At 51.0% G+C, this 25,996-nt stretch overlaps 1 protein-coding gene across 1 annotated transcript; it reads left to right on the top strand.

Moving 5' to 3' along the window:
* On the top strand, positions 1-25,486 carry LOC135534508 (GPI-anchor transamidase-like). Its single transcript, XM_064961474.1, has 8 exons — positions 1-133; positions 447-558; positions 6,026-6,122; positions 11,475-11,592; positions 12,811-12,921; positions 17,383-17,558; positions 18,649-18,721; positions 24,371-25,486. The coding sequence occupies exons 1-8, from the start codon at positions 11-13 to the stop codon at positions 24,485-24,487; spliced, it is 927 nt and encodes a 308-aa protein (XP_064817546.1). The 5' UTR covers positions 1-10; the 3' UTR covers positions 24,488-25,486.
* Positions 25,487-25,996: the final 510 nt, after the last annotated feature.

A 25,996-nucleotide genomic window follows, 5' to 3' on the forward strand; every position in this document is an offset into this window, starting at 1 on the left:
CATAGTTTTGATGCTGGCAGACGACATGGCGTGTAACCATAGAAACCCGAAGCCGGCCACGGTGTTCAGTCACAAGAACATGGAGCTCAACGTGTATGGAGATGACGTAGAGGTGGATTACCGTGGTTACGAGGTGAGTGTGTTGCCACTCACACCAAGCCCCTCCCCCTGCCACTCACGCCAAGCCCCTCCCCTTGCCGCTCACGCCAAGCCCCTCCCCTTGCCGCTCACACCAAGCCCCTCCCCCTGCAACTCACGCCAAGCCCCTCCCCCTGCCACTCACGCCAAGCCCCTCCCCTTGCCGCTCACGCCAAGCCCCTCCCCTTGCCGCTCACGCCAAGCCCCTCCCCCTTTGCCAATACAACTGAATACAACAGGTGTAGGTAGACCTCACAGTGAAATCTCTCTCTCTCTCTTTTTATTTTAAATAAAAAAAAAATTCCCAGGTGACAGTTGAGAACTTCCTTCGTGTGCTGACGGGAAGGCTGCCACCCAGCACGCCACGGTCTAAACGTCTCCTCTCTGACGACCACAGCAACATCCTCATCTACCTCACTGGTACACACACACACTAGGCACACGCTACACACACACACACACTAGGCACACGCTACACACGCACACGCTACACACACACACACACACACACACACTAGGCACACGCTACACACGCACACACACACACACACACTAGGCACACGCTACACACGCACACACACACACACTAGGCACACGCTACACACGCACACACACACACACACACTAGGCACACGCTACACACACACACATACACTAGGCACACGCTACACACACACACACTAGGCACACGCTACACACACACACACTAGGCACACGCTACACACACACACACACACACACACTAGGCACACGCACACACACACACACACACACACACTAGGCACACGCTACACACACACACACACACACACACACTAGGCACACGCTACACACACACACACACACACACACACACTAGGCACACGCTACACACACACACACACACTAGGCACACGCTACACACACACACACTAGGCACACGCTACACACACACACTAGGCACACGCTACACACACACACACACACACACTAGGCACACGCTACACACACACACACACTAGGCACACGCTACACACACACACACTAGGCACACGCTACACACACAAACACGCTAGGCACACGCTACACACACACACACGCTAGGCACACGCTACACACACACACACGCTAGGCACACGCTACACACACACACGCGCTAGGCACACGCTACACACACACACACGCTAGGCACACGCTACACACACACACACGCTAGGCACACGCTACACACACACACACGCTAGGCACACGCACACACACACACACGCTAGGCACACGCTACACACACACACACGCTAGGCACACGCTACACACACACACACGCTAGGCACACGCTACACACACACACACGCTAGGCACACGCTACACACACACACACGCTAGGCACACGCTACACACACACACACACGCTAGGCACACGCTACACACACACACACGCTAGGCACACGCTACACACACACACACGCTAGGCACACGCTACACACACACACACGCTAGGCACACGCTTACACACACACACACGCTAGGCACACGCTACACACACACACGCGCTAGGCACACGCTACACACACACACGCGCTAGGCACACGCTACACACACACACACGCGCTAGGCACACGCTACACACACACACGCGCTAGGCACACGCTACACACACACACACGCGCTAGGCACACGCTACACACACACACGCGCTAGGCACACGCTACACACACACACGCGCTAGGCACACGCTACACACACACACGCGCTAGCACACGCTAGGCACACGCTTACACACACACGCGCTAGGGCACACGCTAGGCACACGCTAGGCACACGCACACACACGCGCTAGGCACACGCTAGGCACACGCACACACGCGCTAGGCACACGCTAGGCACACGCTACACACACACACACGCTAGGCACACGCTACACACACACTAGGCACACGCTACACACACACTAGGCACACGCTACACACACACACACACACGCTACACACACACACACACACGCTAACCACCCACACCCACACGCAAAACACACACACACACACACTAGGCACACGCTACACACACACACACACACGCTAGGCACACGCTACACACACACACACACACGCTAGGCACACGCTACACACACACACACACACGCTAGGCACACGCTACACACACACACACACACGCTAGGCACACGCTACACACACACACACGCTAGGCACACGCTACACACACACACACACGCTAGGCACACGCTACACACACACACACAAGCTAGGCACACGCTACACACACACACACAAGCTAGGCACACGCTACACACACACACACACGCTAGGCACACGCTACACACACACACACACGCTAGGCACACGCTACACACACACACACGCTAGGCACACGCTACACACACACACGCGCTAGGCACACGCTACACACACACACACGCGCTAGGCACACGCTACACACACACACGCGCTAGGCACACGCTACACACACACACGCGCTAGGCACACGCTACACACACACACGCGCTAGGCACACGCTACACACACACACGCGCTAGGCACACGCTACACACACACACGCGCTAGGCACACGCTACACACACACACGCGCTAGGCACACGCTACACACACACACGCGCTAGGCACACGCTACACACACACGCGCTAGGCACACGCTACACACACACACGCGCTAGGCACACGCTACACACACACACGCGCTAGGCACACGCTACACACACACACGCGCTAGGCACACGCTACACACACACGCGCGCTAGGCACACGCTAGGCACACGCTACACACACACGCGCTAGGCACACGCTAGGCACACGCTAGGCACACGCTACACACACACGCGCTAGGCACACGCTAGGCACACGCACACACGCGCTAGGCACACGCTAGGCACACGCTACACACACACACACGCTAGGCACACGCTACACACACACTAGGCACACGCTACACACACACTAGGCACACGCTACACACACACACACACACGCTACACACACACACACACGCTAAACACACACACACACACACTAGGCACACGCTACACACACACACACACGCTAGGCACACGCTACACACACACACACACACGCTAGGCACACGCTACACACACACACACACACGCTAGGCACACGCTACACACACACACACACGCCAGGCACACGCTACACACACACACACACGCTAGGCACACGCTACACACACACACACACACACGCTAGGCACACGCTACACACACACACACAAGCTAGGCACACGCTACACACACACACACAAGCTAGGCACACGCTACACACACACACACACGCTAGGCACACGCTACACACACACACACACGCTAGGCACACGCTACACACACACACACGCTAGGCACACGCTACACACACACACACGCTAGGCACACGCTACACACACACACACACGCTAGGCACACGCTACACACACACACACACGCTAGGCACACGCTACACACACACACACGCTAGGCACACGCTACACACACACACACGCTAGGCACACGCTACACACACACGCGCTAGGCACACGCTACACACACACGCGCTAGGCACACGCTACACACACACGCGCTAGGCACACGCTACACACACACACGCTAGGCACACGCTACACACACACACGCGCTAGGCACACGCTACACACACACACACGCGCTAGGCACACGCTACACACACACGCGCTAGGCACACGCTACACACACACACACACGCTAGGCACACGCTACACACACACACACACGCTAGGCACACGCGCACACACACACACACACACGCTAGGCACACGCTACACACACACACACACGCGCTAGGCACACGCTACACACACACACACGCGGGCACACGCACACACACACACACGCTACACACACACACACGCGCTAGGCACACGCTACACACACACACACACGCTAGGCACACGCTACACACACACACACGCGCTAGGCACACGCTACACACACACACGCGCTAGGCACACGCTCGACACACACACACGCGCTAGGCACACGCTACACACACACACGCGCTGGGCACACGCTACACACACACACACGCGCTGGGCACACGCTACACACACACACGCGCGCTAGGCACACGCTACACACACACACACGCGCTAGGCACACGCTACACACACACACACGCGCTAGGCACACGCTACACACACACACACACGCTAGGCACACGCTACACACACACACACACGCTAGGCACACGCTACACACACACACACACACGCTAGGCACACGCTACACACACACACACACACGCTACACACACACACACGCTAGGGACACGCTACACACACACACACGCTAGGCACACGCTACACACACACACACGCTAGGCACACGCTACACACACACACACGCTAGGCACACGCTACACACACGCTACACACACACGCTAGGCACACGCTACACACACACACACTAGGCACACGCTACACACACACACACGCTAGGCACACGCTACACACACACACACACGCTAGGCACACGCTACACACACACACGCGCGCTAGGCACACGCTACACACACACACACACGCGCTAGGCACACGCACACACGCGCTAGGCACACGCTTACACACACACGCTAGGCACACGCTACACACACACACACGCTAGGCACACGCTACACACACACGCTAGGCACACGCTACACACACACGCTAGGCACACGCTACACACACACACACACGCTAGGCACACGCTACACACACACACACACGCTAGGCACACGCTACACACACACACACACGCTAGGCACACGCTACACACACACACGCTAGGGACACGCTACACACACACACACACGCTAGGCACACGCTACACACACACACACACACGCTACACACACACACACACGCTAGGGACACGCTACACACACACACACGCTAGGCACACGCTACACACACACACACGCTAGGCACACGCTACACACACACACACGCTAGGCACACGCTACACACACACACACACACGCCAGGCACACGCTACACACACACACACACACGCTAGGCACACGCTACACACACACACACGCTAGCACACGCTACACACACACACACGCTTAGGCACACGCTACACACACACACACGCGCGCACTAGGCACACGCTACACACACACACGCGCTAGGCACACGCTACACACACGCGCTAGGCACACGCTACACACACGCGCTAGGCACACGTTACACACACACACACGCTAGGCACACGCTACACACACACACACACGCTAGGCACACGCTACACACACACACACACGCTAGGCACACGCTACACACACACACACACGCTAGGGACACGCTACACACACACACACGCTAGGCACACGCTACACACACACACACGCTAGGCACACGCTACACACACACGCTAGGCACACGCTACACACACACACACACTAGGCACACGCTACACACACACGCTAGGCACACGCTACACACACACGCTAGGCACACGCTACACACACACACACACTAGGCACACGCTACACACACACGCTAGGCACACGCTACACACACACACGCTAGGCACACGCTACACACACACACACACGCGCAGGCGGATATACATACATACGCGGGCACAGTACTTGATGGATGGATGTATTGATTGATGGAAGTATTGATTGATGTATTGATTGATGTATTGATTGATGTATTGATTGATGGAAGGATTGATTGATGTATTGATTGATGGAAGGATTGATTGATGTATTGATTGATGGAAGGATTGATTGATGTATTGATTGATGGAAGGATTGATTGATGTATTGATTGATGGAAGGATTGATTGATGTATTGATTGATGAAGTATTGATTTATGTATTGATTGATGGAAGGATTGATTGATGTATTGATTGATTGACAGGTCACGGTGGGAACGGCTTCCTGAAGTTCCAGGACTCTGAAGAGATCAGCAACGTGGAGCTGGCCGACGCCTTTGAACAGATGTGGACTAAGAGAAGGTAAGGGGGGGAGAAGAGGGATGAGGAGGAGGGGGGGGAGAGAAGAGGTATGGGGGAGGGAGAGAAGAGGGATGAGGGTGTGGAGGAGGGGAGGGAGAGAAGAGGGATGAGGGTGTGGAGGAGGGGAGGGAGAGAAGAGGGATGAGGGTGTGGAAGAGGGGCGGGAGAGGAGGGATGGGGGGGAGGGTGTGAAGAGGGAGGGATGAGGGTGAGAAGAGGGATGGGGGAGAGAAGAGAGAAGAGGGATAGGGTTAGGAGTGGAGGGGAGGGATAAGGCTTGCTTTGTGATCTGCGTCACCAATAGAACTGACTACTCCACCGCAGGTGACGCATGTAGTGGTGTAGTAGTGTAGTGGTGTAGTGGTGTAGTGGTGTAGTGGTATAGTGGTGTAGTGGTATAGTGGTGTAGTGGTGTAGTGGTGTAGTGGTGTAGTAGTGTAGTAGTGTAGTAGTGTAGTAGTGTAGTGGTGTAGTGGTATAGTGGTATAGTGGTATAGTGGTATAGTGGTATAGTGGTATAGTGGTGTCGTGGTATAGTGGTATAGTGGTATAGTGGTGTCGTGGTGTAATGGTGTAGTGTTGTCGTGGTGTAATGGTATAGTGGTATAGTGGTGTAGTGGTGTAGTGGTATAGTGGTGTCGTGGTGTAATGGTGTAGTGGTGTAGTGGTATAGTGGTGTAGTGGTATAGTGTTGTCGTGGTGTAATGGTGTAGTGGTGTAGTGGTGTCGTGGTGTAGTGGTGTAGTGGTATAGTGGTATAGTGGTGTCGTGGTGTAATGGTGTAGTGGTATAGTGGTGTAGTGGTATAGTGTTGTCGTGGTGTAGTGGTATAGTGTTGTTGTGGTGTAATGGTGTAGTGGTATAGTGTTGTCGTGGTGTAGTGGTGTAGTGGTATAGTGGTGTCGTGGTGTAATGGTGTCGTGGTGTAGTGGTGTCGTGGTGTAGTGGTGTCGTGGTGTCGTGGTGTAGTGGTGTCGTGGTGTAGTGGTATAGTGGTGTCGTGGTGTAGTGGTGTAATGGTGTAGTGGTGTCGTGGTGTAGTGGTATAGTGGTGTCGTGGTGTAATGGTGTAGTGGTATAGTGGTGTCGTGGTGTAATGGTGTAGTGGTATAGTGGTGTCGTGGTGTAATGGTGTAGTGGTGTAGTGGTGTAGTGGTGTCGTGGTGTAGTGGTGTCGTGGTGTAATGGTGTCGTGGTGTAATGGTGTAGTGGTATAGTGGTGTAGTGGTATAGTGGTGTAATGGTGTAGTGGTATAGTGGTGTCGTGGTGTAGTGGTATCGTGGTGTAGTGGTATAGTGGTATAGTGGTGTAGTGGTATAGTGGTATAGTGTTGTCGTGGTGTAATGGTGTAGTGGTATAGTGGTATAGTGGTGTAGTGGTGTAGTGGTATAGTGGTGTAGTGGTATAGTGTTGTTGTGGTGTAATGGTGTAGTGGTATAGTGGTATAGTGGTGTAGTGGTATAGTGGTGTAGTGGTGTAGTGGTATAGTGGTGTAATGGTGTAGTGGTGTAGTGGTGTAGTGGTATAGTGGTATAGTGTTGTCGTGGTGTAATGGTGTAGTGGTGTAATGGTGTAGTGGTATAGTGGTATAGTGGTGTAATGGTGTAGTGGTGTAGTGGTATAGTGTTGTTGTGGTGTAATGGTATAGTGGTGTCGTGGTATAGTGGTGTAGTGGTATAGTGGTGTAGTGGTATAGTGCTGTCGTGGTGTAATGGTGTAATGGTGTAGTGGTATAGTGGTATAGTGGTGTCGTGGTGTCGTGGTATAGTGGTATAGTGGTATAGTGGTGTCGTGGTGTAATGGTGTAGTGGTATAGTGGTGTAATGGTGTAGTGGTATAGTGGTGTCGTGGTGTAATGGTGTAGTGGTATAGTGGTGTAGTGGTATAGTGTTGTCGTGGTGTAATGGTGTAGTGGTATAGTGGTGTCGTGGTGTAATGGTGTAGTGGTATAGTGGTGTCGTGGTGTAGTGGTATAGTGGTGTCGTGGTGTAGTGGTATAGTGGTGTCGTGGTATAGTGGTGTCGTGGTGTCATGGTATAGTGGTGTCGTGGTGTAGTGGTGTAATGGTATAATGGTGTAGTGGTGTAGTGGTATAGTGGTGTCGTGGTGTAATGGTGTAGTGGTATAGTGGTGTCGTGGTGTAGTGGTGTAGTGGTATAGTGGTGTAGTGATATAGTGGTGTAGTGGTGTAGTGGTATAGTGGTGTCGTGGTGTAATGGTATAGTGGTATAGTGGTGTAATGGTGTCGTGGTGTCGTGGTGTAGTGGTGTAGTGGTGTAATGGTGTAGTGGTGTAGTGGTATAATGGTGTGGTGTAGTGGTATAATGGTGTGGTGTAGTGGTATAATGGTGTGGTGTAGTGGTATAATGGTGTAGTGGTATAATGGTGTAGTGGTATAATGGTGTAGTGGTATAATGGTATAATGGTGTAGTGGTGTAGTGGTATAATGGTGTAGTGGTATAATGGTGTAGTGGTATAATGGTGTAGTGGTATAATGGTGTAGTGGTATAATGGTGTAGTGGTGTAGTGGTATAATGGTGTGGTGTAGTGGTATAATGGTGTGGTGTAGTGGTATAATGGTGTAGTGGTATAATGGTGTAGTGGTATAATGGTGTAGTGGTATAATGGTGTAGTGGTATAATGGTGTAGTGGTATAATGGTGTAGTGGTGTAGTGGTGTAGTGGTATAATGGTGTAGTGGTATAATGGTGTAGTGGTATAGTGGTGTAGTGGTATAATGGTGGAGTGGTATAGTGGTGTAGTGGTATAATGGTGTAGCGGTATAATGGTGTAGCGGTATAATGGTGTAGCGGTATAATGTTGTAGCGGTGTAGTGGTGTAATGGTGTAGTGGTATAATGTTGTAGTGGTATAGTGGTGTAGTGGTATAATGGTGTAGTGGTATAATGGTGTAGTGGTATAATGGTGTAGTGGTATAATGGTGTAGTGGTATAGTGGTGTAGTGTTATAATGGTGTAGTGGTATAGTGGTGTAGTGGTATAATGGTGTAGTGGTATAATGTTGTAGTGGTGTAGTGGTATAATGGTGTAGTGGTATAATGGTGTAGTGGTGTAATGGTGTAGTGGTATAATGGTGTAGTGGTATAATGGTGTAGTGGTATAGTGGTGTAGTGTTATAATGGTGTAGTGGTATAGTGGTATAATTGTATAGTGGTGTAGTGGTGTAATGGTGTAGTGGTGTAATGGTGTAGTGGTATAATGGTGTAATGGTGTAGTGTTATAGTGGTGTAGTGGTGTAGTGGTATAATGGTGTAGTGGTATAATGGTGTAGTGGTACAATGGTATAATGGTGTAGTGGTATAATGGTGTAGTGGTATAATGGTGTAGTGGTGTAGTGGTATAATGGTGTAGTGGTATAATGGTGTAGTGGTATAATGGTGTAGTGGTATAATGGTGTAGTGGTATAGTGGTATAATGGTGTAGTGGTATAGTGGTATAATGGTATAGTGGTGTAGTGGTGTAGTGGTTTAGTGGTATAATGGTGTAGTGGTATAATGGTGTAGTGGTATAATGGTGTAGTGGTATAATGGTGTAGTGGTGTAGTGGTATAGTGGTATAGTGGTGTAGTGGTATAATGGTGTAGTGGTATAATGGTGTAGTGGTGTAGTGGTACAATGGTATAATGGTGTAGTGTTACAGTGGTATAATGGTGTAGTGGTATAATGGTGTAGTGGTATAATGGTGTAGTGGTGTAATGGTGTAGTGGTATAATGGTATAATGGTGTAGTGTTACAGTGGTATAATGGTGTAGTGGTATAGTGGTGTAGTGGTATAATGGTGTAGTGGTGTAGTGGTGTAGTGGTATAGTGGTGTAGTGGTATAATGGTGTAGTGGTATAATGGTGTAGTGGTGTAGTGGTATAGTGGTGTAGTGGTGTAGTGGTATAATGGTGTAGTGGTATAATGGTGTAGTGGTGTAGTGGTATAGTGGTATAGTGGTGTAGTGGTGTAGTGGTATAATGGTGTAGTGGTATAATGGTGTAGTGGTACAATGGTATAATGGTGTAGTGTTACAGTGGTATAATGGTGTAGTGGTATAATGGTGTAGTGGTATAATGGCATAGTGGTATAGTGGTATAATGGCATAGTGGTGTAGTGGTATAATGGTGTAGTGGTATAATGGTGTAGTGGTATAATGGTGTAGTGGTATAATGGTGTAGTGGTATAATGGTGTAGTGTTACAGTGGTATAATGGTGTAGTGGTATAATGGTGTAGTGGTGTAATGGTGTAGTGGTATAGTGGTATAATGGCATAGTGGTGTAGTGGTATAATGGTGTAGTGGTATAGTGGTATAGTGGTATAGTGGTATAGTGGTGTAGTGGTATAATGGTGTAGTGGTATAATGGTGTAGTGGTGTAGTGGTATAATGGTGTAGCGGTGTTGTAGTGGTATAGCGGTGTAGTGGTATAGTCAGGGTGTAAGGCTGTAATTTAACAAAATGAGGAAGTCAAAGGGGATCAATACTTTACAAAGGCGCTGTATTCATTTGGACAGTGAAGCTACATATTAATTATGGATAATCATGAATGAATCTTGAAAAGTGTATGCTAACTAAGACATGCTAACCTCTCAGCGTTACAGTAACAGGGGAAGTTAGCATACCCCCAAGACATGCTAACCTCTCAGCATTACAATAACAGGGGAAGTTAGCATACCCCCAAGACATGCTAACCTCTCAGCGTTACAGTAACAGGGGAAGTTAGCATACCCCCAAGACATGCTAACCTCTCAGCATTACAGTAACAGGGGAAGTTAGCATACCCCCAAGACATGCTAACCTCTCAGCATTACAATAACAGGGGAAGTTAGCATACCCCCAAGACATGCTAACCTCTCACCATTACAATAACAGGGGAAGTTAGCATTTTATATCATACCCCCAACACATGCTAACCTCTCACCGTGACAATAACAGGGGAAGTTAGCATGTCTTGGGGGTTTGATATTTATGCCTCTGTAACATTCTTATTCATCTTTCACGATTCCTTCAGGACGATCCGTAATCATGGAAGCATCCACATTAATGTAGTGTTCAGAAACATATTGTATTCTTATCTACAATAAAAGTGACTCAAATTACACAATATATTATTTACCATTAATTTCTGTTGGGCACAAAATAATCTGAAACACAACCAAAACAAACAGCAAATGCATCCAACAAGTTTGTAGTCACAAGCTTGCTGTAATCATTGTCTGCTAGGAATATGGGACCAAATACTAAGCTTTGTCTTATCATAAGACATTTGGTCTCAAATTCAAAATGCTGGAGTATAGAGACAATTTTATTTTTTAGCTTCACTGTCAAAATATATACGTGTCTGTGTTTACAGGTACAATGAGCTGCTGTTCATCATTGATACTTGTCAGGGAGCCTCCATGTATGAGAGATTTTACTCTCCTAACCTCATGGCCCTGGCCTCCAGTCAAGTAGGAGAGGACTCCCTGTCGGTAAGTAACCAGAACACACACACACACACCTGGCCTCCAGTCAAGAAGGAGAAGCAAGATGGTGTTGACATGGTAGTAGCTCTGTGTTGTCCTCTCAGGTGTTGTTGACATGGTAGTATTTCTGTGTTGTCCTCTATGGTGTTGACATGGTAGTATCTCTGTGTTGTCCTCTAAGGTGTTGTTGACATGGTAGTATCTCTGTGTTGTCCTCTAAGGTGATGTTGACATGGTAGTATCTCTGTGTTGTCCTCTAAGGTGTTGTTGACATGGTAGTATCTCTGTGTTGTCCTCTAAGGTGTTGTTGACATGGTAGTATCTCTGTGTTGTCCTCTAAGGTGTTGTTGATGTGGTAGTATCTCTGTGTTGTCCTCTGAGGTGTTGTTGATGTGGTAGTATCTCTGTGTTGTCCTCTATGGTGTTGTTGACATGGTAGTATCTCTGTGTTGTCCTTTAAGGTGTTGTTGACATGGTAGTATCTCTGTGTTGTCCTCTATGGTGTTGACATGGTAGTATCTCTGTGTTGTCCTCTAAGGTGTTGTTGACATGGTAGAATCTCTGTGTTGTTGACATGGTAGTATCTCTGTGTTGTCCTCTGAGGTGTTGATGTGGTAGTATCTCTGTGTTGTCCTCTAAGGTGTTGTTGATGTGGTAGTATCTCTGTGTTGTCCTCTGAGGTGTTGACATGGTAGTAGCTCTGTGTTGTCCTCTCAGGTGTTGTTGATGTGGTAGTATCTCTGTGTTGTCCTCTCAGGTGTTGTTGACATGGTAGTATCTCTGTGTTGTCCTCTCAGGTGTTGTTGACATGGTAGTATCTCTGTGTTGTCCTCTGTAAAGTAAAGTGTTTACAATCCTCCCTCCGATCTAGTCTCCATAAAACCACTTTACCTATAACCACTGTGAATATCATTGAACGTTTGGACATCTTGAAGAACGATCTGGCCTTAATGGCCATGTACTCTGTTATAATCTCCACCTGGCACAGTCAGAAAAGGACTGGCCACCCCTCAACCTGGTTCCTCTCTAGGTTTCTTCCTAGGTTTTGGCCTTTCTGTGGAGTTTTTCCAAACCACCGTGCTTCTACACCTGCATTTCTTGCTGTTTTGTGGTTTTAGACTGGGTTTGTGTGTAATCTGCTGATGTAAAAAGGGCTTTCTCAATACGTTAGATGTGATAAGAGTTCCTACGTGTGAAACACCATGTATTCTTCTGTTCTTCCAGCACCAGCCAGACCTGGCTATCGGGGTCCATCTAATGGACAGGTATACATTCTACCTGTTGGAGTTTCTGGAGGATATTCACCCTGCTAGCACCGCTAACATGAACGATCTGGTGAGTCTCTCGCACGCTCTCTCCCTCTCTTAGGCCTTTCTCTGGATGTGGGGTTCGCTTTAAAGGGGGATGAAGCTGAGGTTGGTCCTAAAGGTGGGGTTGGTCCTAAAGGTGGGGTTGGTCCTAAAGGGGGTAAAGGTGGGCTTGGTCCTAAAGGTGGGCTTGGTCCTAAAGGTGGGCTTGGTCCTAAAGGTGGGCTTGGTCCTAAAGGTGGGGTTGGTCCTAAAGGTGGGGTTGGTCCTAAAGGTGGGGTTGGTCCTAAAGGTGGGGTTGGTCCTAAAGGTGGGGTTGGTCCTAAAGGTGGTAAAGCTGGGGTTAGTCCTTTTTCGGCAAGACAGATCTTCACCAAGGATCACCTTCAGTGCTCGGTTGTCTCCACCAAGTCTGTCCCCAAACAATTTGATATGATAGTTTTAAGCATTACACTTTCAAATAGCTGTTTGTTGACTGTTGCTGGGTGCTATTGTCCTCCATCAGCACCGGCCTGTACCCTACTTGCCCTAAGCTCTCTCCTGGCCCCTTACACCAAGCCTGAATTTGTCCTGCTAGGTGACCTAAACTGGGACGGGCTTAAACCACCTGACCAAGTCCCAAAGCAATGGGACTCCCTAAATCTTTCTCAGATTATCACCAATCCCACAAGGTATGACTCCAAACACCCAGAAAAGGCTGCTCTCCTCGATGTTATCCTCACAAATAATCCTGATAGGTATCAGTCTGGTGTTTTCTGTAATGACCTCAGTGATCACTGTTTTACAGCCTGTGTTCGTAATGGCTGCTCATTGGGACGACCTGTCCTGAAATGTCAGACGCTTGCTAAAAAACTTTAATGAGCAAGCCTTCCTTCATGACCTGGCCTCTGTAAACTGGTATAGAATCAGCTTGATCCCCTCTGTCGAAGACACTTGGACCTTCTTTTTTGATATTTTCAGTGGTATTGTTAACAAACACGCCCACATAAAGAAAATTTGAATTAAAAACAAGTTCAGCCCCTGGTTCGACCGTGATCTGGCAGAGTTACTCCACCTCCAGAATTACATTTGGTGAAAGGCTCGGCATACTCAGGCTGACTGGCTCAAGTTCAGGCAAATGAGAAGTGCACTCACACTATCCAGAAGGCCAAAGTTAGTTTCTTTAAGGAGCAGTTCTCTCTCTGTGGGTCTAACCCCAAGAAGTTCTGGAAAACGGTTCAAGACCTGGAGAATAAACTCTCCTTCTCACAGCTGCCCATGTCCCTTAATGTTGATGATGTGGTTGTTACTGACAAGGAGCCCATGTCCCTTAATGTTGATGATGTGGTTGTTACTGACAAGAAGCACATGGCTGAGCTCTTTAATCACCACTCCATTAAGTCAGGATTCCTATTTGACTCAGCCATGCCTCCTTGACTGTCCAACACTTCCTCATCTCTCACTCCTTCTAATGCGACTAGCCCCTAGGCTCCTCCCTCTTTTTTTCCTGCCCCGCTACAATGTTTCTCCCTGCAGGCGGTCACTGAATCCGAGGTGCTAAAGGAGCTCCTTAAACTTGACCCCAAAAAACATCTGGGTTAGATGTTATGGACCCTTCATTAAGGTTGCTACCCCTATCATCACCAAGCCAGACAGGAGGTGGCCAGACAGGAGGGAGGGGGTGGCCAGACAGGAGGGAGGGGGTGGCCAGACAGGAGGGAGGGGTGGCCAGACAGGAGGGAGAGGGTGGCCAGACAGGAGGGAGAGGGTGGCCAGACAGGAGAGAGAGGGTGGCCAGACAGGAGAGAGAGAGGGGGCCAGACAGGAGGGAGGGGGGGGCCCAGACAGGAGGGACGGGGGGACGGGGATGCCAGACAGGAGGGACGGGGGGGCCAGACAGGAGGGAGGGGGGGCCAGACAGGAGGGAGGGGGGGGGGGGGGGGGGGCAGACAGGAGGGAGGGGGGGCGGGGCCAGACAGGAGGGAGGGGAGGGGGCCAGACAGGAGGAAGGGGGGCAGACAGAAGGGAGGGGGGCAGACGGGAGGGGGGGGCCAGACAGGAGGGACGGGGGGGCAGACACAGCCTGACCTCACAGCTTTGGGCTCTGCTCTCTGTACTCTTCCTCCCTTCATCTTGAGACCTGATGGGGGAGAGACGGCGCGTCTTGAGACCTGATGTGGGGGTGGGGGCGCGTCTTGAGACCTGATGGGGGGTGGGGTCGCGTCTTGAGACCTGATGGGGGGTGGAGGCGCGTCTTGAGACCTGATGGGGGGTGGAGGCGCGTCTTGAGACCTGATGTGGGGGGTGGGGGCGCGTCTTGAGACCTGATGGGGGGGTGGGGGCGCGTCTTGAGACCTGATGTGGGGGGTGGGGCGCGTCTTGAGACCTGATGGGGGGTGGAGGCGCGTCTTGAGACCTGATGGGGGGTGGAGGCGCGTCTTGAGACCTGATGGGGGTGGGGGCGCGTCTTGAGACCTGATGGGGGGTGGGGGCGCGTCTTGAGACCTGATGTGGGGCGTGGGGGGCGCGTCTTGAGACCTGATGGGGGGTGGGGGGCGTCTTGAGACCTGATGGGGGTGGGGGCGCGTCTTGAGACCTTTGGGGTCGCGTCTTGAGACCTGATGGGGGTGGGGGCTCTTCTTGAGACCTGATGGGGGGTGGGGGCGCGTCTTGAGACCTGATGGGGGTGGGGGCGCGTCTTGAGACCTGATGGGGGTGGGGCGCGTCTTGAGACCTGATGGGGGGTGGGGGCGCGTCTTGAGACCTGATGGGGGGTGGGGGCGCGTCTTGAGACCTGATGGGAGGGTGGGGGCGCGTCTTGAGACCTGATGGGAGGGTGGGGTCGCGTCTTGAGACCTGATGGGGGGTGGGGGCGCGTCTTGAGACCTGATGTGGGGGGTGGGGGCGCGTCTTGAGACCTGATGGGGGGTGGGGGGCGCGTCTTGAGACCTGATGGGGGTGGGGGGCGCGTCTTGAGACCTGATGGGAGGGTGGGGGCGCGTCTTGAGACCTGATGGGGGGTGGGGCACGTCTTGAGACCTTTTGGGGTCGCGTCTTGAGACCTGATGGGGGGTGGGGGCTCTTCTTGAGACCTGATGGGGGGGGGGGCGCGTCTTGAGACCTGATGGGAGGGTGGGGTCGCGTCTTGAGACCTGATGGGGGGTGGGGGCGCGTCTTGAGACCTGATGTGGGGGTGGGGCGCGTCTTGAGACCTGATGGGGGTGGGGGCGCGTCTTGAGACCTGATGGGGTGGGGGCGCGTCTTGAGACCTGATGGGGGGGTGGGGCGCGTCTTGAGACCTGATGGGGGGTGGGGGCGCGTCTTGAGACCTGATGGGGGGGGGGCGCGTCTTGAGACCTGATGGGAGGGTGGGGGGCGCGTCTTGAGACCTGATGGGAGGGGGGGGCGCGTCTTGAGACCTGATGTGGGGGGTGGGGGCGCGTCTTGAGACCTGATGGGGGGTGGGGGCGCGTCTTGAGACCTGATGGGGGGTGGGGGCGCGTCTTGAGACCTGATGGGGGGTGGGGGCGCGTCTTGAGACCTGATGGGGCCCTGGTCATAAGTAGTGCATTGTTTAGGGAATAGGGTTCCATTTGTGATGCGTCTAGGACCTTATTACCACCCTCCCTCCCCCTAGGGGTTCTACTGCCCCTCCCTCCCCCTAGGGGTTCTACTGCCCCCTCCCTCCCCCTAGGGGTTCTACTGCCCCCTCCCTCCCCCTAGGGGTTCTACTGCCCCCTCCCTCCCCCTGGGGGTTCTACTGCCCCCTCCCTCCCCCTAGGGGTTCTACTGCCCCCTCCCTCCCCCTGGGCGTTCTACTGCCCCTTCCCTCCCCCTGGGGTTCTACTGCCCCCTCCCTCCCCCTGGGGGTTCTACTGCCCCCTCCCTCCCCTGGGCGTTCTACTGCCCCCTCCCTCCCCCTGGGTTTCTATTGCCCCCTCCTGCTAACCCACTAACCCAAGCCACAATGGGCATTACCATCACAAACTTCAAACCCTTTAAATCCATTGTGGCCTGGACCTCCCACTAATGCATATTATTTCCACCAATCTTGTTGTTTTGTGAAGCTGCCCTGTCTCTTTGTTCTAGATTTTGTTTGTGGTATTAACAATCAATAATATGGATTAGTCTCCCTGGGCCAGAAGGGCTGTGTTTGGTGGGGGAAGGGACCGTGTTTAGAGGACCCTGCTTTAAAACCTCCTAGGAGTTGGGTTTGATAAAGAGTCAGCGTGTTCCAGTTTAAGGTGTGTCCTAAGAGTCAGTGTGTTCCAGTTTAAGGTGTGTCCTAAGAGTCAGTGTGTTCCAGTTTAAGGTGTGTCCTAAGAGTCAGTGTGTTCCAGTTTAAGGTGTGTCCTAAGAGTCAGTGTGTTCCAGTTTAAGGTGTGACCTAAGAGTCAGTGTGTTCCAGTTTAAGGTGTGTCCTAAGAGTCAGTGTGTTCCAGTTTAAGGTGTGTCCTAAGAGTCAGTGTGTTCCAGTTTAAGGTGTGTCCTAAGAGTCAGTGTGTTCCAGTTTAAGGTGTGTCCTAAGAGTCAGTGTGTGTCCACTCCGGGCCACCGTACAGACCTTTTCCTCCGGGACCCCGGAAACGTCCTCATCACCGACTTCTTTGGCAGTGTCCGTAAAGTAGAGATCACCATGGAAACCATCAACCTGACAGCTCCCATGGTGCATCTGGCTGTGGAAAGGTAATATTTCCTGTTATTGTTGTTGGAGTAAAGTCACTTCACACATCAAATGTTAGCGGGAAGAATTGACTCTACCTTCTCTACAACCAAAGGTTAAAAGAAAGCAAGATAATTTTTTTTTATTAATTTGACTGATTTTAAAGGAGCCACAGTAATAAACAGACACTTTTACAGTTTTTCAATTGAAATTATTATAAAAAAATTATTGCAACCAATAGAATGTTATACTTTATGAACTGGGTGGTTCGAGCCCTGACTGCTGATTGGCTGACAGCAGTGGTATATCAGACCTGTATAACACGGGTATGACAATACATTTGTATATTTCTCATTATGTTGGTAACCAGTTTATAAAAGCAATAAGGCACCTTTTGTGGTTTGTGGTATATGGTCAATATACTACGGCTATTTGCTGTATCCAGGCACTCCGCGTTGCGTCGTGCTTAAGAACAGCCCTGAGCTGTGGTATATTTAGCTAGGTATTACTGTTGGAGCTAGAAACTGTGCCAACCAACCACTCACATAATCTCACCCAAAATACAGCCGTTTTTTTATAGTGTTGTGTACCAGACTTCTCTGTCTCTCTAATTGTCTGTGTGTGTGTGTAGTCTAATGTTGTGTGTTTGTCTTATCTAATGTGTTGTGTGTTTTGTCATATCTATTGTGTGTTTTGTTGTATGTTTTGTCTTATCTAATGCTGTGTGTTTTTGTCGTATCTAATGTTGTGTGTTTTGGTCGTATCTAATGTTGTGTGTTTTGGTTGTATCTAATGTTGTGTTTTGTTGTATCTAATGTTGTGTGTTTTGGTCGTATCTAATGTTGTGTGTTTTGGTCGTATCTAATGTTGTGTGTTTTGGTCGTATCTAATGTTGTGTGTTTTGGTCGTATCTAATGTTGTGTGTTTTGGTCGTATCTAATGTTGTGTGTTTTTCTCTTATCTAATGTTGTGTGTTTTGGTCGTATCTAATGTTGTGTGTTTTGGTCGTATCTAATGTTGTGTGTTTTGGTCGTATCTAATGTTGTGTGTTTTGGTCGTATCTAATGTTGTGTGTTTTGGTCGTATCTAATGTTGTGTGTTTTGTCTTATCAGACCAGTAAGTGAGCTGAAGACAGAGAGCCAGTCATATGTGGACCAACTACCAGTGGCTGAGATTATACACCAGGTGAGACACTGTGGAACTCTGCCCACTCGTCACGACTACCCACTCGGTCTAATCGGCCATTAGGCCCTATGTTAAAATAGCCTTCTCTTTGCCTTGTGCATTCTGCTGTTTCTTCCTAGAAGTGTGACACCGCCCCACTATTATTCTATAGTTACAAACAAACAAACGTCCAGTCAGCGGCAGTCTTGTGGGCGAAAACATCTTCGTTGACGAGAGGATGAAGGAGAATGGCGCATGCTAACAGGCTGGCCACAAACAGGAGAATAACGGCGCAGTACAACAGTGGTGTGCAGAACAGCTTCTCCAACAGAACTCTCTGATCCTTGTCATTGATATGATAAGACAGCAGACGACCACACCGGGTTCCACTCCTATCAAAACAAGAAGACTCAGCTCCAGTGGGCAGGCCATCACCAACCCTGGACAATTCAGGAGAGGAAAAACATGGCCTGATCTAACCAATCCTGGTTGCTGTTGGGTCATGCTAATGGCAGAGTCAGGATTTGGCCTCAGAAGGATGACCCCATGTCCCCGTTCTGCCTGGTGTCAACGGTGCAGGCTGGTGGTGTAACGGTGTGGCGTAGGTCCCTTGATACCACAACGTCTAGAGGCAAAGGGGGGTCCGATCCCGTACTAGATGGGTGTACCTGGACAGCTCTCACATAGCACCTCAACGGTGCAGGCTGGTGGTGTAACGGTGTGGCGTAGGTCCCTTGATACCACAACGTCTAGAGGAAAAGGGGGTCCGATCCCGTACTAGATGGGTGTACCTGGACAGCTCTCACATAGCACCTCAACGGTGCAGGCTGGTGGTGTAACGGTGTGGCGTAGGTCCCTTGATACCACAACGTCTAGAGGAAAAGGGGGTCCGATCCCGTACTAGATGGGTGTACCTGGACAGCTCTCACATAGCACCTCAACGGTGCTGGCTGGTGGTGTAACGGTGTGGCGTAGGTCCCTTGATACCACAACGTCTAGAGGCAAAGGGGGTCCGATCCCGTACTAGATGGGTGTACCTGGACAGCTCTCACATAGCACCTCAACGGTGCAGGCTGGTGGTGTAACGGTGTGGCGTAGGTCCCTTGATACCACAACGTCTAGAGGAAAAGGGGGTCCGATCCCGTACTAGATGGGTGTACCTGGACAGCTCTCACATAGCACCTCAACGGTGCAGGCTGGTGGTGTAACGGTGTGGCGTAGGTCCCTTGATACCACAACGTCTAGAGGCAAAGGGGGTCCGATCCCGTACTAGATGGGTGTACCTGGACAGCTCTCACATAGCACCTCAACGGTGCAGGCTGGTGGTGTAACGGTGTGGCGTAGGTCCCTTGATACCACAACGCCTAGAGGAAAAGGGGGTCCGATCCCGTACTAGATGGGTGTACCTGGACAGCTCTCACATAGCACCTCAACGGTGCAGGCTGGTGGTGTAACGGTGTGGCGTAGGTCCCTTGATACCACAACGTCTAGAGGAAAAGGGGGTCCGATCCCGTACTAGATGGGTGTACCTGGACAGCTCTCACATAGCACCTCAACGGTGCTGGCTGGTGGTGTAACGGTGTGGCGTAGGTCCCTTGATACCACAACGTCTAGAGGCAAAGGGGGTCCGATCCCGTACTAGATGGGTGTACCTGGACAGCTTCACATAGCACCTCAACGGTGCAGGCTGGTGGTGTAACGGTGTGGCGTAGGTCCCTTGATACCACAACGTCTAGAGGAAAAGGGGGGTCCGATCCCGTACTAGATGGGTGTACCTGGACAGCTCTCACATAGCACCTCAACGGTGCAGGCTGGTGGTGTAACGGTGTGGCGTAGGTCCCTTGATACCACAACGTCTAGAGGCAAAGGGGGGTCCGATCCCGTACTAGATGGGTGTACCTGGACAGCTCTCACATAGCACCTCAACGGTGCTGGCTGGTGGTGTAACGGTGTGGCGTAGGTCCCTTTGATACCACAACGTCTAGAGGAAAAGGGGGTCCGATCCCGTACTAGATGGGTGTACCTGGACAGCTCTCACATAGCACCTCAACGGTGCAGGCTGGTGGTGTAACGGTGTGGCGTAGGTCCCTTGATACCACAACGTCTAGAGGCAAAGGGGGTCCGATCCCCTACTAGATGGGTGTACCTGGACAGCTCTCACATAGCACCTCAACGGTGCAGGCTGGTGGTGTAACGGTGTGGCGTAGGTCCCTTGATACCACAACGTCTAGAGGCAAAGGGGGTCCGATCCCGTACTAGATGGGTGTACCTGGACAGCTCTCACATAGCACCTCAACGGTGCAGGCTGGTGGTGTAACGGTGTGGCGTAGGTCCCTTGATACCACAACGTCTAGAGGCAAAGGGGGGTCCGATCCCGTACTAGATGGGTGTACCTGGACAGCTCTCACATAGCACCTCAACGGTGCAGGCTGGTGGTGTAACAGTGTGGCGTAGGTCCCTTGATACCACAACGTCTAGAGGCAAAGGGGGGTCCGATCCCGTACTAGATGGGTGTACCTGGACAGCTCTCACATAGCACCTCAACGGTGCTGGCTGGTGGTGTAACGGTGTGGCGTAGGTCCCTTGATACCACAACGTCTAGAGGCAAAGGGGGGTCCGATCCCGTACTAGATGGGTGTACCTGGACAGCTCTCACATAGCACCTCAACGGTGCAGGCTGGTGGTGTAACGGTGTGGCGTAGGTCCCTTGATACCACAACGTCTAGAGGCAAAGGGGGTCCGATCCCGTACTAGATGGGTGTACCTGGACAGCTCTCACATAGCACCTCAACGGTGCAGGCTGGTGGTGTAACGGTGTGGCGTAGGTCCCTTGATACCACAACGTCTAGAGGCAAAGGGGGTCCGATCCCGTACTAGATGGGTGTACCTGGACAGCTCTCACATAGCACCTCAACGGTGCAGGCTGGTGGTGTAACGGTGTGGCGTAGGTCCCTTGATACCACAACGTCTAGAGGAAAAGGGGGTCCGATCCCGTACTAGATGGGTGTACCTGGACAGCTCTCACATAGCACCTCAACGGTGCAGGCTGGTGGTGTAACGGTGTGGCGTAGGTCCCTTGATACCACAACGTCTAGAGGAAAAGGGGGTCCGATCCCGTACTAGATGGGTGTACCTGGACAGCTCTCACATAGCACCTCAACGGTGCTGGCTGGTGGTGTAACGGTGTGGCGTAGGTCCCTTGATACCACAACGTCTAGAGGCAAAGGGGGTCCGATCCCGTACTAGATGGGTGTACCTGGACAGCTCTCACATAGCACCTCAACGGTGCAGGCTGGTGGTGTAACGGTGTGGCGTAGGTCCCTTGATACCACAACGTCTAGAGGAAAAGGGGGTCCGATCCCGTACTAGATGGGTGTACCTGGACAGCTCTCACATAGCACCTCAACGGTGCAGGCTGGTGGTGTAACGGTGTGGCGTAGGTCCCTTGATACCACAACGTCTAGAGGCAAAGGGGGTCCGATCCCGTACTAGATGGGTGTACCTGGACAGCTCTCACATAGCACCTCAACGGTGCAGGCTGGTGGTGTAACGGTGTGGCGTAGGTCCCTTGATACCACAACGTCTAGAGGAAAAGGGGGTCCGATCCCGTACTAGATGGGTGTACCTGGACAGCTCTCACATAGCACCTCAACGGTGCAGGCTGGTGGTGTAACGGTGTGGCGTAGGTCCCTTGATACCACAACGTCTAGAGGAAAAGGGGGTCCGATCCCGTACTAGATGGGTGTACCTGGACAGCTCTCACATAGCACCTCAACGGTGCTGGCTGGTGGTGTAACGGTGTGGCGTAGGTCCCTTGATACCACAACGTCTAGAGGCAAAGGGGGGTCCGATCCCGTACTAGATGGGTGTACCTGGACAGCTCTCACATAGCACCTCAACGGTGCAGGCTGGTGGTGTAACGGTGTGGCGTAGGTCCCTTGATACCACAACGTCTAGAGGAAAAGGGGGGTCCGATCCCGTACTAGATGGGTGTACCTGGACAGCTCTCACATAGCACCTCAACGGTGCAGGCTGGTGGTGTAACGGTGTGGCGTAGGTCCCTTGATACCACAACGTCTAGAGGCAAAGGGGGTCCGATCCCGTACTAGATGGGTGTACCTGGACAGCTCTCACATAGCACCTCAACGGTGCTGGCTGGTGGTGTAACGGTGTGGCGTAGGTCCCTTGATACCACAACGTCTAGAGGAAAAGGGGGTCCGATCCCGTACTAGATGGGTGTACCTGGACAGCTCTCACATAGCACCTCAACGGTGCAGGCTGGTGGTGTAACGGTGTGGCGTAGGTCCCTTGATACCACAACGTCTAGAGGCAAAGGGGGTCCGATCCCCTACTAGATGGGTGTACCTGGACAGCTCTCACATAGCACCTCAACGGTGCAGGCTGGTGGTGTAACGGTGTGGCGTAGGTCCCTTGATACCACAACGTCTAGAGGCAAAGGGGGTCCGATCCCGTACTAGATGGGTGTACCTGGACAGCTCTCACATAGCACCTCAACGGTGCAGGCTGGTGGTGTAACGGTGTGGCGTAGGTCCCTTGATACCACAACGTCTAGAGGCAAAGGGGGTCCGATCCCGTACTAGATGGGTGTACCTGGACAGCTTCACATAGCACCTCAACGGTGCAGGCTGGTGGTGTAACAGTGTGGCGTAGGTCCCTTGATACCACAACGTCTAGAGGCAAAGGGGGTCCGATCCCGTACTAGATGGGTGTACCTGGACAGCTCTCACATAGCACCTCAACGGTGCTGGCTGGTGGTGTAACGGTGTGGCGTAGGTCCCTTGATACCACAACGTCTAGAGGCAAAGGGGGTCCGATCCCGTACTAGATGGGTGTACCTGGACAGCTCTCACATAGCACCTCAACGGTGCAGGCTGGTGGTGTAACGGTGTGGCGTAGGTCCCTTGATACCACAACGTCTAGAGGCAAAGGGGGGTCCGATCCCGTACTAGATGGGTGTACCTGGACAGCTCTCACATAGCACCTCAACGGTGCAGGCTGGTGGTGTAACGGTGTGGCGTAGGTCCCTTGATACCACAACGTCTAGAGGCAAAGGGGGTCCGATCCCGTACTAGATGGGTGTACCTGGACAGCTCTCACATAGCACCTCAACGGTGCAGGCTGGTGGTGTAACAGTGTGGCGTAGGTCCCTTGATACCACAACGTCTAGAGGCAAAGGGGGTCCGATCCCGTACTAGATGGGTGTACCTGGACAGCTCTCACATAGCACCTCAACGGTGCTGGCTGGTGGTGTAACGGTGTGGCGTAGGTCCCTTGATACCACAACGTCTAGAGGCAAAGGGGGGTCCGATCCCGTACTAGATGGGTGTACCTGGACAGCTCTCACATAGCACCTCAACGGTGCAGGCTGGTGGTGTAACGGTGTGGCGTAGGTCCCTTGATACCACAACGTCTAGAGGCAAAGGGGGGTCCGACCCAGTACTATAAACACTGTTTTATTACGCTTCTTCAACTTGTCTGCCAAGTGGATTCCAATAGTGATATATAGTGATAACTAATTATTGATTAAAGCCGTACAATTAGGAAGTATGTTTGTTTTTTTACCTGTTTACTATATCGTACGACATCACATGTTGATGTATTTCTGCCTATACGTACCAAGGTGTCTTGTCTGTCTTCCCCATCCTGTAGAAACCAAAGCAGAAGGACTGGCACCCTCCAGATGGTTTCATCCTGGGTTTGTGGACTCTCATCCTCCTGGTCTTCTTCAAGACGTACGGCGCCAAGCACCTTAAGCACATCTTCTAACCCCTGACCTTTTAAGCCCGAACTCTGACCCATTTCTGCTCCTTGTGCAGTTTGCACTAGTTCCCTTGGCTTCCTAGATTTGAAAGAAGACTGGTATAGGACTCATGGTGAATATTCTAAAGTGCAGGCTTTCATCCATCCAAGTGCACAACTGCGCACTTCAAGATAAAGGACAGACAATTGGGACGCGGTGTTGGCGAGGTCCCAATCTTCTGGATTACTAGAAGACTGCAAAGACATTATTAACAGTGAAAGAATGGCACAGTCTTTTAGTGGTAATTGCCTTTCTAGTCATTCTATTTCTATGGTTATTAACATTATCGAACGGGGTGATTGGTACATCCATTTTGTTATTGTTTGAAGAGCAGTTTGCCCCTTTTTTTTAACATCATATTGTTTATGTTTAAACTCTGCACTGTGTTGGAGAGAATGTGGTGATACAACACTGACCTGCACAAAGACACACATTGTTGTGCCTTTCTGGACATAAACAGTACTCTAACTACTGATTACTGCTGGTCTTAATTATCCTGGACATAAACAGTACTCTAACTACTGATTACTGCTGGTCTTAATTATCCTGGACATAAACAGTACTCTAACTACTGATTAGTGCTGGTGTTTATTCTGTATTTATTGTATGGAATCTGGTAAATAGGTGTTTAGAGTTAAAACGCAACTGAAGATGAAAAGGATGGAAGCAGCGAATACTGGAAGAAACAATCCTACTTTTGTTGTATTTTTTTATTTTTTATTGTTGCATGGTTTAGAATTTAAAGAGGGAGAACGGAAAAGGAAATTGAGGATAAAATGAAAAGGGTTTAAAAAAAAATACTGGAAAGCAATGGTCCTTCTCAGGAGAGCAGATAGATGTGTTGATTGTCTTATTTGATGTCTTTTAAGGAAATGTGCGTTTTCTTTTTTCCTTTATTTTGTGTCTGGCAGCAGAGCTGTCTTCTTCTCTCATATCTATAATTAAATTGATGGGACTGAAAGGCACTGATGCTGATAAGAATATCATTTTTAAGAGCATGCTGCTCTACATATTTCAGCAACAGAGGCTTTTTGGCTCAAGTTGCTACTCAGAACTGGAGGGATTTTTCCCAAGTGGCTCCCTAGTCCCTATAGGACTCTGGTCTAAAGTAGTGCACTATGTAGGGAATAGGGTTCCATAGGGCTCTGGTCGAAAGTAGTGCACTATATAGGGAATAGGGTTCTATAAGACTCTGGTCTAAAGTAGTGCACTATGTAGGGAATAGGGTTCTATAGGACCCTGGTCTAAAGTAGTGCACTATATAGGGAATAGGGTTCTATAGGACCCTGGTCTAAAGTAGTGCACTATGTAGGGAATAGGGTGCCATAGGGCTCTGGTCTAAAGTAGTGCACTATAATAGGGAATAGGGTTCTATAGGACTCTGGTCTAAAGTAGTGCACTATATAGGGAATAGGGTTCTATAGGACCCTGGTCTAAAGTAGTGCACTATGTAGGGAATAGGGTGCCATAGGGCT

The sequence above is a fragment of the Oncorhynchus masou genome, unplaced genomic scaffold (genome assembly GCF_036934945.1).
Source record: "Oncorhynchus masou masou isolate Uvic2021 unplaced genomic scaffold, UVic_Omas_1.1 unplaced_scaffold_3503, whole genome shotgun sequence".
Lineage (NCBI taxonomy): Eukaryota > Metazoa > Chordata > Actinopteri > Salmoniformes > Salmonidae > Oncorhynchus > Oncorhynchus masou.